General features: G+C 43.1%; 1 protein-coding gene across 5 annotated transcripts in view; it reads left to right on the top strand.

Annotated features, from left to right (window-relative positions):
• The first annotated feature begins 216 nt into the window (after positions 1-216).
• The window catches only part of rxfp1 (relaxin family peptide receptor 1), a 37715-nt gene continuing 22802 nt past the window's right edge, over positions 217-15129 (top strand). For 3 of the 5 annotated variants that reach the window (XM_061685024.1, XM_061685023.1, XM_061685028.1), the window contains exons 1-2: positions 217-388; positions 6963-7103. In XM_061685024.1, coding sequence (XP_061541008.1) covers positions 295-388; positions 6963-7103 — 235 coding nt within the window. In that variant the 5' untranslated portion in view covers positions 217-294. Of the gene's footprint in view, positions 389-3843; positions 3923-6962; positions 7172-15129 lie in introns of those variants that run through there. The other 2 variants (XM_061685025.1, XM_061685026.1) reach the window with 2 other exon arrangements.

Genomic DNA, 15129 nt, shown 5'->3' with positions numbered 1-15129 from the left:
TTCTTTTGGAGACTTGGCAGTTAAACATCAAATTTAGTTTTGCATGACTTTGGCACACGTACACAGTGAGCAGTGAGAGCATCCGCCGCGCTGAGAGTCTTTTTGCATTCCCCTCCTCTAATAGGCCCTCACTCCCGCTCCACCCTCTTCGCGCCTCCTCCCGTGCGTCATGGCTCCACTTCAACCTTTCTCTAGCGCAAGTGTCGCCAGCTACACTCAGCCGGTAGACTGCTGCACCACCGGTGTTGCCGACCTGCTCGCTCCACTTTTTTTTGGGGAGGGGAGGCGACGACAATGGCTATGATGATGAAGAGCTTTTTTCCCGCAGGATACTTGCGTACTGCAGCGCAAGTTCACTTGCTCCTTGTGGCGGCCTGTGCTGCGTCTGGTAAGTGCAACTTTCCACTTGATTTTAATTGAGGCCTCGCTCATGTAATGCCGTGGACTACTTGCTACTGCTACGTTGTCGTATTGCACTCTATTGGCTTTAAATGCACTGCCGTTCCAAAACTACTTAAGACCTCTACTGCTTTTAAAAAATACTTTTGCAACTTAAGACCTGCTATTGATTTTGAGACGAGGAGGAGTAGGACTAGGAGACTCCACAGAATCCTGTATTGGCTTTCAATCATTTTTTTTAATCATGCGACCCGATAAGAGTTGCAAACATGGTGAAGCAGCATTCCAGTGTTACGCTGCACACAACCGAATTAAGTTGCCAACAGAAGTGAGGTCAGCCCCAACTGTCAATGTTTCCAAGTCCAGGTTAGAAACTATTTTTTTCCACACGCTTATGACTGAGCATTTTGAGAGCTTCTCTGTTTCTTAACTGATCTCTCGCAGTTTTTTTTTTTTTTTTTTTTTCAGTCATTTTGTCTTTTTGCTCTTTGGTTTTAAATGCCGAATCATGTACACCACATTGTGTATGAAATTTGCTATATAAATAAATTTGCCTGGCCCTGCCCAATCCATACTTATTGTGCTGTGGCTAAAGGAATAAAAGTAATGCTTTGTCAGCATCTCGTGGCATCTTGGTGTCAAGGAACTCTGTCGAATTAAATTGAGGATCTTCATTTAGCCAAACGTAGGGCCTTGCCCTAAATTGTGGCCTCTTGGTGCCATGGGACGATGTGAGTTAAGGAGCTTAATTTCGCCAAAAGTTGTGCTTTGCCACCATCTCTTGGCATCTTGGTGCCAAGGAGCTATGTTGAAGTGATTTAAGGAGCTTCATTTAGACAAACGTTGTGCTTTGCCTGCATCTTGTGGGATCTTGGTGCCAGTGAACTATGTTGTAGTGAGTTGAGGAGCTTCATATAGAAAAAGATGTGCTTTTCTGACATCTTGTGGCATCATGGTGCCAAGGAACTATGTTGAAATGATATAAAGAGCTTCATTTGGACAAAGATTGTGCTTTGCCACCATCTCTTGGCATCTTGGGGCCCAGGAACTATGTTGAAGTGAATTGAATGAGTTTTATTTAAAAAGTCCAGTGATGCCTTGAGACATGAGTTGTGAATTGATATTGGCCACATTTTTTGATCGTATCTCAAGACAAAAATGGCCACGCCACGGCTCGTATCTCGAAAAACGTGTTAGTCAAGGCGCTCTTAAGTCCCAAGGCACCACCGTCGTGCTTTGTTGTTACTTTTTTTGGATCGCTAGAAAATTCTAAACCTTTTTGCTCAGTTAGTCAATTGTCAATTACTCATAATTACGTCAATTACTGTATTTTCACGACCGCAGGGCGCACTGTATTTAAAAGGCGGAGTCTCAGTTACGGGGTCTATTTCTGTATTTAACATGCATAAGGTGCACCGTATATTATTGGGTGCAGGCATGGTAAAACATACGCTATCTTAAAACATACGGTAGCACGCATGCACGCTAAAACAAGGTTTTTAAAAAGGCAGCGGGAGCAAACTGAGTTCGGTGGTACTTTATTGAAGTATTTAACAATGTACTCACGTTATTTTTTTTGATCAATCCTCATCCCCAAATCCATCAAAGTCCTCATCTTCTGTATCCGAAATGAACAGCTGGGCAAGTTCTCCAACAAACACGCCAGGATTCCTCTCGTCACTTTCGGAGTCAGTCTCGTTGCCGGGGGGCTGTTCAGCAATGATGCCGGCTTTCGCGAAAGCTCAGACAACAGTCAAAGCAGATACCTTGGCCCAGGCGTCCACAATCCATTCACATATGGTGGCGTAACTCGCCCGGCGTTGCCTCCCAGTCTTAGTTGCACTTGGTTTTTCACAGCGGTGTGATATGGGCGCGCATGGAGTCACAGATCAACAGGGACGGTGACGCGTGGAAAAACAATATCCGGTCTCTTTACATACACCTCACTCAGCCACTCTCTCATTTTCTCCTCATCCATCCAGCCCTTTTGATTAACGAGGCCTTAACGATGACTTCGGCTGGAAACTTTTCTTTAGGCAGCGTCTTCCTCTTAAAAATCACCATAGGTGGCAGTTTCTGTCCATCACCAGGGCAACCAAGCACAACAGTAAAAGCCGACTTCTCACGCCCCATTGTGCGTATTGCTACCATGGTGGTCCCCTTCTTCTCTACAGCGTGGTTCACCGGGATGCCGAAGGTGAGCGGGACCTCGTCCGTGTTGGTGGTCGGGCTGGATGTGTTTGTCGGCAATCTTTTTACAGCAGTAGGAGCGGAAGATGGCCAGCTTTTCCTTGTCATCCGCCGGAAGTTGCTGCGCCATGATAGTCCTTGCCCGGATGGACAGATGGCGAAAGCACCAAGACGGACCTCCTTGAAAATGTTCGATTTTCATTTCTTCTGCAAGCGTTATTGCCCTCAGTCGAATGGTGACTGTAGAGACGCTTCTCCCGGCTGTTCTTTGCTCATGAATCCATTGCTCGAGTTGGTCTTCCAACACGGGCCATCTCGCCTTGTTTCTGCGTTTTCTTTTCTTTTTTTCCCGCAAAAACTCAACTTTGTCTTCTTGACTTGGCGAAGCTCGTTTTCCTGCTTCCTCCACTTGCGAACCACGGATTCGTTGATCTTGAATTCTCTCGCAGCTGCTCGATTCCCATGTTCCTCCACGTAACGGACAGCTTGCAGTTTAAACTGTGCTTCGTAAGCGTGCCTCTTCATAGGTGCCATTTTCGGGGGTCCTTAGCCAAACCGATGTTGTTTTGCACAATGCACACCCCGGCACTATATAACTACTGGGGGCCTTTAGCGTTTTCCATCACGCGCACCCTTCCAACTTTACGTCTGCATGCTGTCCTCAGCCACGTCCGCCTTTCCTCTATATAAGCAGCGTGTCGGCAGGAAATGCTCCCACTCAGTCAAGCCGAGGGCTCATCAAAGTCACACATAAGGCGCCCGACCATTTTGGAGAAAATGTAAGACTTTTAAGTGCGCCTCATGCTCGTGAAAATACAGTACTCGCAGAAATTCGCTATGAGCCGGGGAACGCTTTGCTGCGGTTTTACGAGAGGAACGGTACGTTACTAATCCGTCCAATCAATAATCTTCGCCTACCTTTCACGCAGACAAAGACGCTTTCATCTCAAGTCAATGCAGGGGAAAAAAAGACAGCGGAAACATCCTGCAGAGAAAGTCCATCTTTCTTTCATGTGACGGTACCGCTGATAGGACGCAAACAGCGGGGGTGCTGCAAAGCTTTTATCCTTGCTGATATCCGTGTGCTTTAGTGCAGTTTGTCTGCTTCTGTTAAAACTGCTTTAAGCCGGAAGGAAAGCGGGGACAATTGTTTAATCTACAGTACATGATGATGAGTTTGTCAGTGGGTGTCAACAGTAGAGAAAAATACTCTCATTTTCTGCCACTTTCGGGTTTATTATGATTTTGTTTTACTGTGAAAAGAGGTGCTGAAAAAGGGGAAAGATAATGGTAGTGAATTTACCTGTTGAGGATTTTATCAGTGGGTGAAAAGGTGAGAAATTTCTTTTCAGGCTTTCTCCTTGAGATTTCAGAGACTGAAATGTGACATAAAGCACTGTTTCTTTATTTCACAGTTTGAAAATCTGGGGAAATTGTGGTAGTGAGGTTTTTATATACTGTATAGTTCTTGTTGTTGATGAGCTTATCAGTGGGCATAGTAGAAAACCTCCATGTTTCGTCTTTCAGGTATTATTTGGACAGTCCCGACATAAATGTTTTGCTTTTTCTTTGTGGAGAAAGAACCCTTCTGATTTTGAATGACACCTGCCACAAATTGAGTCTTTTTACAAGAAGAACCCTATTGTCTTTGCTTTTTGCTTTTGCTTTTTTTCTTTTTTTCGTGTGGGGCACGACGCTATTGATTTTGAATGACACCAGACACAAATGTTTTTCCTTTTCTTTACTAAAGCAAGAACCCTGTATATTTTGAATGATAACTGCCACAAACGTTCTTTGTTGTTGTTTTTTTATTGTTTGTGTCTTTGTTCTTTTTTCCATTTTCCTGGTAGAGCAGGAACCCTATTGATTTGGAATGACACCAGCCACAAACGTTTCCTTAATTCTTTTTGTTGTTGTTGATTTAGTGTTGAATGGGTTCTTTGTTCCTTTGTAGAGCATGAACCTTATTGATTTTGAGTGACACCTCACACCAAGCGCCAGGAAAAGTTCGTTTTTGTACCGTTTAAGTCTCGATATCCTGTACGCCTACGAGCGGTGTTGTCATAAATAATAACAATAATAACTTAATAATTCGGCATGGTTGTAATTTTGTCAGGATAATGAAAGACGTGGTACAAAAGAGGCAGCGGCAGCATGAAATGAAGTTGTCACTCCAGCTGTCAGCTTAGACTGAGGAGAGAGTAATATAATATTTTTGCCGTTGTGCGTGTGTGTGACTTGTGTTTTGAGTCAGCCACGTACAGCGGGCGAAGTCATTGGCGCAGGAAGACGACCTGAGTTCATTTCACGTTCAGTCAATATTTTGTCTCATTAGCGCAATCCTTCGCTTGTTTCGGGTTGCACGTTGTTCCACGTGTCAATGAAAAAATATATATTGTTTGAAATAATAAAGGGAAGAGGGGAAACGAGACCAACAGAAAATGTTTTATGTTTGCCTATTTTTGGAGTTATTTTGTTGAAATGTAATAACAGTTTTAAGATATGAGCCAAACCAATGGAGTAAAACCTATTTTATTTTTTGTTTGTTTTTATTTACTGATGGTTTTAATGGGTAAATATAACACATAGAACAGGTAAATGCAAAATGTTTTTTTAAAAGAATTAAGAAAAAAATGAAACAAAAGAAGCGGGATGTAATAAATGCTGAATATTTGAAACTAACAATAAAGACAATCGTGAAAATATTTGATAAAGCTCCTTCTGCTGGCCATGTGCTTTTCTCTTTTATTTTGTCTTTTATTATATTTTTAATATCTTCCTATGGTTTAACATTCTTTTTTATTGAAAAATATTTCAACTGATAATTAAAAACACTTGAAAAATTTGGGAAAAAAACAATATTAGGATTAAAGGTCTATCACCGGCCTTGTTGTTTTTTTTGTAATTAAAAATCAATATGGAAATAATGAACAAGGCCAGCAGGAGGAGTTTTCATGCATTTATTTATTTTTTCAAATTTAGATGAATTGAGGCAGCATGTGGCCAGTTTGTTTTATTGAAATATGCAATGGCAGTATCTTTCCACTCGCTTGTGCATTTCCGGGTCCAATCCCTCAAAAGGGAAATATATATATATATATATATCCCCCATAATGCCATTATTGCATGTCGTGCGAGCCTCCACTGTGTGCCAATATTTGAAAAATAACTTTTTTTAAATGACATCGTCATGGGGGGTTCTTATAACACACAATAATAGAATGTTCTGGTTGGCACCTCTCCAAGTTGTTCCCTATTTTTGCAGCTTTTACAGTTTGGACTCTTCCGGGTAACTCAAAAAGTTGTCTTTTTGATCTGAAAGGAGACATGTACCAAGTCCGACCACCAAATGATCTACCTATCTTCCACATCCTGCCTCCTTCCCTTTTTACTCGCCATCTTCAACCTCCTACTGACCTACCTATGCAGCTTCCTTCTTAACTAGCTGTCTCCAACCAATCTACCTACCTCCCTTCCTACTACCACTCTTCAACCACTTACCTCCCTACCTAAACACCTACCTCCCTAATCTCCCCCCACACACTGTACCTAGCCCACTACCAACTACCTATCTTCAGCGTGAATGTTTTGTACAAACCTACCTACCTAATTTGTACCCATTCCCTACCATCCCACATGCCTATGTTCTCCCTTCCTTCCTAACGAGCTGGTTCCAATCGACCTACCTACCTGCCATCGTAGACCTCCCACCTACCTTTCTAACTATCTGGCTCCTACCAACCGGCCCTCTGACCTAACTACGACTACCTATCTTCAGCCTCCTACCTACTGACCTGTGCCCTCATCATATCAGCATTTCTTCCTGAGAAAAGTGCAATGTGCAGTTGAATAATGTTATTATGGTGCTCGTGACTGGCAGTGGTGTAGAACTAAGTGCCAAAGAGGGAGAGAATCAAATCATTTGCAGTTCTGCATGACCAGCCACAATAAAAAACCCATCAGTTTCACTGCTTTTTTGTTTTTCATTTTATTATACCATACCATTTTAATCCTGCAGAGAATTTTTCCTTATTATTGATGTCCATAGTGTATTGTAATATTTCTCCTCCCTGTACTGGAGGTTTACAAGAACTGGGTAGGGAGGAGGAGGAAGGCAGGAAGAAGATCGGTTGGTTGCAGATGGGTAGTTATGTAAGTTAGTAGGAGGTAGGTTGGTCGGTCGATAAATAGGGAGACAGGGAGGTAGATTGTTTGGGTTTGTCTGAAGGCAGGTAGGTAGCCCAAGATAACATAAAATGATGACTGTAATAAAATGCTATCTATCTACCGACTGACCGACCGAACTCCTGCGAAGGTACCTGCCTAACTATTACCTACCTACCTACTGATATCCTTGCTTTCTTTTCCCCCAGCTGTCAACGTGACCGAAGAAGCGTCGCCCTCGTGCCCTCTTGGCTTCTTCCCATGCGGCAACCTGAGCATGTGCCTGCCCCAAGTGCTGCACTGCAATGGTGCCGACGACTGCGGGAACCAAGCGGACGAGGAGAACTGCGGTGAGCAAGCTAAACAGACAGCCCTCCTTTTTCTTCTACGTGGGTGTCATCAAGCGATGATCCCTCTGGTACGTTTGGATTTGACTGGAATTAACTCAGCCAAAGCTTTTCAAATAGTGGAGCACAGAGTCCAAAGCAAACATCGTGAAGCAGCATTTCCCTTTTATGCTGAACACAAATGGAATAAGTTGCCAACAGAAGTGACGTCAGCCCCAAGTGTGAATCTTTTTAAGTCCAGGTTAAAAACTATCTCGCACTCGCCATCCATCCATCCATCCATTGTCTTCCGCTTATCCGAGGTCGGGTCTCGGGGGCAGCAGCCTCAGCAGGGAAGCCCAGACTTCCCTCTCCCCAGCCACTTCCTCTAGCTCTTCCGAGGGAATCCCGAGGCGTTCCTAGTAATGTAGTCTCTCCAGCTTGTCCTGGGTCATCCCCGGGGTCTCCTCCCGGTGGGACGTGCCCGGACCACCTCACCAGGGAGGCGTACAAGAGGCAGCCTAAACAGATGCCCAAGCCGCCTCATCTGGCCCCATCTGCTCCAATGCGGAGGAGCAGCGGCTCTACTCTGAGCCCCTCCCGGATGACCGAGCGTCTCACCCTCTCTCTAAGGGAGAGCCCAGACACCCTGCGTCGAAACTCACTTCGGCCGCTCGTATCCGGGATCTCGTTCTTTCGGTCACGAACCAACAGCTCGTGATCATAGATGAGGGTAGGAACGTAGACCGACCGGTAAATCGAGAGCTTCGCCTTTCGGCTTAGCTCCTTCTTTACCACAACGGATCGATACAAAGTCCGCATCACTGCAGACGCTGCACCGATCCGCCTGTCGATCTCCCGTTCCGTTCTTCCCTCACTTGGGAACAAGACCCCAAGTCATTTGAACTCCTCCACTTGGGGCAGGATCTCATCCCCGACCCGGAGAGGGCACTCCACCCTTATCCGACTGAGGACCATGCACTGTAAGCTGTTTTAATTGTATTTTTATTTTTTTCTTTGTTTTTAATGTTAATAAGCTGTTTTTTTGTTTGTTTTGTTCTTAAATGCTTTTAATCATGTAAAGCACATTGAGTTACCTTGTGCATGAAATGCGCAATATAAATACATTTGCTTTGCTTGTTAAACTTGCTAGTTTGGTTCGAAGCAGCCATTTCAGGCTCCTTTTGAAACTCTCAATACAGTAACTCCACAATTTTGAAAATGTTGTTCCCAAAACAAGTTTGACTTATAAACTTTTTGTTAGGGATGTTTATCATGCGTAGACCCACAAAGAAGTCTCAAGAAGGCATGCCTGGGAAGACACAGGAAGTCTGTCATTTGTTCTTAAGCAGCCAATGAGATGCAATTTTGGCCGTTTCCAGGGGTCCTTCAAAAGGACAAAATCTGAACCACATAGTATACTAGACAGATGGACAGACAAAACCTTTCTGTTTTTGCATTGCCATAGTATGGCAATGAATTTGATGACTTGCCAAAAAACACAAAACCGTGTGACAGTAACTCCATAAAGTTGAAAATTCAGCCCTTGAAACTAGTTTGACTAAACAAGAAGAAATTTGGTAGACATGTCTACTGTGCGTGGAGCTCCAAAAGACGTGTCAAGAAACTATTTCCAAAAAGATGCCGGAGGCAGGATTTTTCTTTAGTTAAAACGGCGTCAGTGCAGAAAAATTAAGGTTTGGCTTTATCCATCCATCCATTTTCTGAGCCGCTTCTCCTCACTAGGGTCGCGGGCGTGCTGGAGCCTATCCCAGCTGTCATCGGGCAGGAGGCGGGGTACACCCTGAACTGGTTGCCAGCCAATCGCAGGGCACATAGGAACAAACAGACAACCATTCGCACTCACAGTCACGCCTACGGGCAATTTAGAGTCTCCAATGAATGCATGTTTTTTGGGATGTGGGAGGAAACCGGAGTGCCCGGAGAAAACCCACGCAGTGTTGTTTTTTTTCCACTAACCTTTACGTGTTGATGTTGACTCAAGTTAGCAGAGTAGTCATATTTGCTCCTGTTATCTAAGCACAGCGTAAATTAGATTTAGAAGTTTAGATTACTCTCGGAAAAGCCATTATTTATTCAAGAAGACATCAATTCACCATTCAGGCATACGTATGTGGCGGCGTGACATTTTCCTTAAATTACCAGCTGATATTTTCACACGCCCGAGGTTGTCAGAACACTGAACTGGTGTTGGCTGCCTAAACATTTGTCTTCAGTAAGTGAAAAGCTAGCTCGATATGTAGTAAATCAGACAGACAGGTATAACTGTATTTGATGTTTACATAAACATGCAAGTTATGTTTATGTTTAAGGCTATTGTGTCTTTAATAGTTACAAAAACTAGTATTTAACGTTAATTGAAGAAGGTGACTACAAAGCATGTACATTAGGTCTATTGAAGACTAAATGCTATTGGCTGTTTTTATGTCTTTCAAAGACAGTTTAGAATGCAATGAAGCAGGAAAACCTACTTTGGTTTCATTGAAGGCTCGCAAATGTCTTTGATGTTCCCAAAAACATGTTTACGTATCTTTTGTTCAGATCAAAGACAATTTAGGCTCCAAAAAGTGTCATATTCAAGACTATAGTGTAGTAGTCAACCTTTGAAGCCAAGTCAACGAGTCTTTTCATAGGTCTTTGATATTTTAAATATATAGGTTAAGTTCGTATCATCTGGTCATCTAGGTCCATTTGTTCTAGCAGATACTGTTCCACCCTTGCCATTGTTGTTGCTTTGTTCCTTGTTCAAAACGGCTACCGGAAATGGCCCAAAAAAAATGCAGAGGAAACTCCACCTTGTGGTGTCCTGTCCAATACCAGCCGTAGCGACACCCCCGACTTGGAGGAGAGCTGCAGCACACTTTCAGAACAGCGCGCGTGGGTTGCGCTCGAGTATAAAGGCAAACTACGCGCGGGACAGCCGCAGTGATGTCAGCGCAGTCGAGTATAAAGAAAAGCTTTAAGATGACAACCGCTCCTTCCAATCTGGAATGTGGCTGCTGCGAAACCTCCGTGTTCACCGCTCAGCCGCGAAATCTACACAGTATAAACATGAACATTCGCCATCAGGCGTTCTAACATGGTGCGGCCCCTCGGCAGTTCACCTCGGGATTTTTAAAAAAAGATGGCAAAGGTCGAATGTGTGTAGAAGCAGCACCAGTTTCATCTGATTATCCACAGAGGTGAACGATCAGATAACAGCAGCTTGGGCAGGTGGTTGGAGAGGACGCTATGAATCTTTCATCTCCAATGATTTTGATGGCTTCCAAATGTTCCAGTTCAGAAAGGGGAACATTGCTGCTTCCTCATGCTCATTTTTTTCTCCCAAGACTTAGACAGATGGGTCTCTGTAGTCGAATGATTCTGTGCGTGTGCGCGCGTGTGTGTTTGTGTGTCTGAAACGGGTTTTTGTGCACTTGACAAATCCTGCAAACCGTGCTTCAGGAGCTGAGGTTAAAATTGGAAATTTGAAGAAAAATAACATAGCTCATCAATCAGATGCTGATATGAAACGGTCCCAAGGTGCGCAGTCTCATTGAAACCTTTCGAGAAGGCCTGTCTTCTGAATGAATAATAAAAATGATGAAGACTTTAAAAACGGGCACTGCTGCATTCCAAACGCTTCCCGTGTGTCAGGGGTACTAACTTTTTTTTAATGTGTTCTTCCAGCGACAGATCGAGGTTGAGTGGTGTTGCTTTATCCGTGGTCTGATCCATCTCAGTTGGGGGATTAATGGGGTCTAAATTTGACCTGCATCATCAAAAAATACTTTGACAGAAGGGGGATTGCAGAGAAAACCCATAAAGCCTGGAGGAGACTCTAAATTGTCTTTTATGTTTACAAAAGGATACACATACTTTGAAGAGTCTAAATTATCTTAAGTGTTGCCCCAAAATTTGTTTGTAATTGAAGACTTTAGTGTCTTTGATTTTTACAAAATACACAGTGGGCTTATTGAAGTTGGGTTCACTGAAGAGTCTTAATTGTTTTGTTGTTTCCAAAAACATGTATGTTACTTTAATTGAGGACTGTCGTGTCTTTGATTTGGGCAATGTTGGATTCATCAAAGTCTGAACATTGTCTTTCAGGTTTACAACATATGTTGGGTTCATAGATTCTGAATTGTTCTGGTGCTTCCCCCAAAAAATATGTTACTTGAATTGAAGACGCAGTGTCGTTGATGTTGGCAACGTTGGGTTCTTTGAAGTCCCAATGAAACTCTTAAGTTGGCTGAAGTCTTTGAGGTTTACCAAGACATATGTTGGGTTCTCGAAGATTCTAAATTGTTTTGGTATTGCAAGTAACAAGGTTGAAAATCAATGCTAATGGCTTTTGCTCAGGTACATGCTAGCTGTGTTAGCTGCTTGCTAACTAGTCAAGAACAAAATGTCTTTTTTGTTGGCATGAGTAAAAGGGTTGAGTTTGTTTCGAGTGACACACTCCGTTACAGTTCGAAAATATTGAACACATTTTAAAAAGATAACATAGCACTTACCTTAGGCAGGGCTACATATTGCTGCTAAATTGTCGCGTTTTGCACATAAGATTCGAGACAGTGTGAGTTCAATTTTGCATCTGTATGTGCGACCAGTAAATTTGCCATTTGAAAATGTTTTAATATTTTTCAAAAGAAGGAGACAACCACCAAAGAAGAAGACGTTTGTGTGTGAGAGAAGGGGGAAAGGAGCACTGATTGTCAAAGACCACTATCAGTGCTTACTTTCTCCCCAATAAACCTAATGTGCTCGAGGAGACAAATCTTAAGGAGTCAGACTCATTTTGTGGGAAACGGTTGTTGCGAAGAACGTGTGGAATATTTTTTTTTTTGGGGGGGGGGATAAGTAGGTGCACGAGTTCACCTGGCCGAAGTACTTCACGGAAAGGAATTTGATGAACTCCAAATTCTGCTGCCGATAGTCACATCGCGTGGGGGACACAAAAGTTGCTAATAATACTGCCACTGCACACACAGAGGCAAAAGCCAGGACTTGAACCGCCAACCTCAGAACTGTGAGACGGCTCTTCTCGCCACTGGCACACCTTGCTGCCTATTTAAAAAAACGTCTGTGATAAAATAAAATGTTTTAACAATTATACGCGGAGAGCCAAAAAGCTGATTTGAAACGTATTGTGCCTGTTATATTGGATATGTAATTTGGTCTTCAAGAGGGAAGGAGGGACAAGAGGAAAAAGCCATTTCAGAGAATTCCATATTTACTGATATTATACTGATTTCATCTCAATTTACTCAGAAATTGATGTACTCAACTGGGCCTCTTTCGTTGAATACAAAGCTATTATTATATCTACATGTCGGTGGCGCGTAGCAAACAGCATGGCGGAATGCCAGCCAAACAAATCCATTAGTTCAGGAGCCGCTGTTGATCCAGCTGCTTTACATCGCCTTCGGCAAATAATTTTCCTTTGGATTGAAGTTGGGGGGATTGGGGGGGAATCAATTAGAGAAGAAATACAAACATAACAAACCTTTAAGGAATCTAGATAAGGGCAACCACATAGGGTATGTAATTAAAGCCAAGCAACATACAGTACATCATAATCTTTCAAGAAAATAACTTTGCGATCGCTGCTCTTTTGATGTTTCTTCATGGCTGTACCTTTTAATCCCGCCTGCATTTAACACAGTCACGAGCAAGCCATTGTGTTTTCGCAGCACTTCGCCTGCGCTGTCTATCAATATGGAAATGAAGATGGGCTCTGTGGCTATCGCGTTGCCGCAAATCATTAAACTGCGGTAGGGAGGACATGGGAAAGTTCCTTCTAAGATGCCATCAGAAAAGCAGCACAGCGGGACTCATAGGACTTTGTGAACCTTTTTAAAATTTAGCAAATATGCATCCTGCTAAATCTGCTGTCGCTTGTAAAGTGAACCCCCGCATATTCGTGGTTTGGTTTTCAAATTATTATTTGTTTTCATTTTAGCTCCACTTGCTCACTCATGTTTTTCTATTATTACATGCTCATTTCATTTGAGCACTCACTTTCTTGTTTTTATTTTCTTTCCATGGTTGGAAGAAAAAAAAAAAAAAAAAGACCAAATACATGCACATAAAAAAAAACAAAAACAGAAAAAGCGAGCAGAAAACACAACTGTACCTGTACTCACTGCAAGATAACCAACGTGACCTGATGGTGGCCGGATGTTGTTTGTACTGTAGACGTTTGCGCACTCGTGGATCAAAGTTTTGCCTGCAACACGAGGCAAATAATTGTTTCCTGGCACCAAGATGCCACAAGATGGTATCGAACAAATAATAGAATTGCTTTGGTATCTTGGTGCCAAGGAACTATGTTGAAGTGAGTTGAGGAGCTTCATTTAGACAACAGTAATGCTTTGCAGTCATCTTGTGGCCGCTTGCTGCGTAGAAACCTCAGAGGTACTTTGACTTACAAGTACCTTGTGAATTGTTTAAGTCAAGAACTGTTCCTCAGTTTTTTTTGTTGTTGTTTTTTTTTTTTTGCTTTGTGTTTTGAGCAAAGATTAGACCTACAAGTAAGCTTCAGGCAATCCCCCAGGCAGTGAATGTCACAGCACCCGACCACCATCAGTTCATGGTATTTACCTTGGAATGAGTACAGATACAGTGGGGACCAAACCTGCCCTAAGAAATTTTTTATAATTGACTATGTTAATACACTTAGACACACAAGTTAAAAAAAAAAATAATAATAATAATATTTTCTTGGAAACAAGTACATCTATTTTTGGGGATAAGGTTTCCTTCTGTTTTGTAGAGATACGATGGACTGCAGTGTTCATCGGTGACTCTTAGAGTAACAGTATGTGTTGTTTTGTTCATTGGCAGAACAGAGACCAGCTGCTCGCACAGATATGTACGACCAAAGATAAACAGCGCTTGAGCTGCATAAGACAGCTGCTGCGGTGCATTGAGAGATTTGTAGTTTGTGTATCATCAGCAATTCACACCACGCTGTTAAAAAAATTACAAAAAAGATATTGTGCCGCGTTGGGGAATCGGTTGAGGAGGATGCGTTGCTGTCGTCATCATTATCACCTTTGACTGCATTTTCATACCGCTTCAATTTGTTATTTTTAATAGTTTTAAATTGGTGTTGTTTCTATGCATGTACAGTTAATTTGTTGCAGCTTTTGCTGATGGGGAATCGAGCACCCAGAGTTACAATGTTAATGCAATTACTACTGTACTGAGCTACAGTCTATGCGTGTTTCTGATGAAAGCATGGTAGATTGCAAACAAAACAGCAAAAACACCATCTTTATACCTTTTTACACTATTTCAAGCTCAAGTAGTGGCTTGAGATATTTATATTTCTCCACCACGACAGACCGATACTAAGTCTGCATCAATCTCCTGCTCCATTCTTCCCTCACTCGTGAACAAGACCCCGAGATACTTGAACCCCTCCACTTGGGGCAGGATCTCTTCCCCGAGCCGGAGAGGCCGCGCCACCATTTTCTGACTGAGTACCATGGCCTCAGATTTGGAGGTGCTGATTTTCATCCCAGCCACATTACACTCGGGTTGCGAACTCCTCCAGTGAGAGTTGAAGGTCACGGCTTGATGAAGCCATCAGAACCACATCATCTGTAAAAAAGCAGGCCAGCGAGGACGCTGGAGCAAGTAAATTATGGATTTATGGGATGCACAAACACACCAGTCTGTATTTCCAATCCGCTCTGCGCGGTATCGTGTCGTCTCTTCTGCAGTCAGTGCCGTCACGTGGAGCCAGTGGCCACTCTCGTTTTCCGTTGTACACTTGCTCCTTGGCCACTCGTCGTCGTCACGGTCAGGTTCCGACCTCCTGATCGGCTCAAACGTGTACGGTTTGACGATGCCAAGTGCACTCGGGTGCTCCTGTACGTAGAGAGTGTAGCGCGCTGTGTTTGGCAATTGCAACGTCACTTCCCGGTAGCCCTCGCGGTGGATAGAGTAACTACAACCCCGGCGTCTCGATTTCGGGTATGTTCGGGGAGTGCTCAATACGCGCAAGGAAAACCAAATTTATAGCTAAACTATTGTTGAC

The sequence above is a fragment of the Phycodurus eques genome, chromosome 9 (genome assembly GCF_024500275.1).
Source record: "Phycodurus eques isolate BA_2022a chromosome 9, UOR_Pequ_1.1, whole genome shotgun sequence".
NCBI lineage: Eukaryota > Metazoa > Chordata > Actinopteri > Syngnathiformes > Syngnathidae > Phycodurus > Phycodurus eques.
This window is presented reverse-complemented; position numbering and strand designations above follow the sequence as displayed.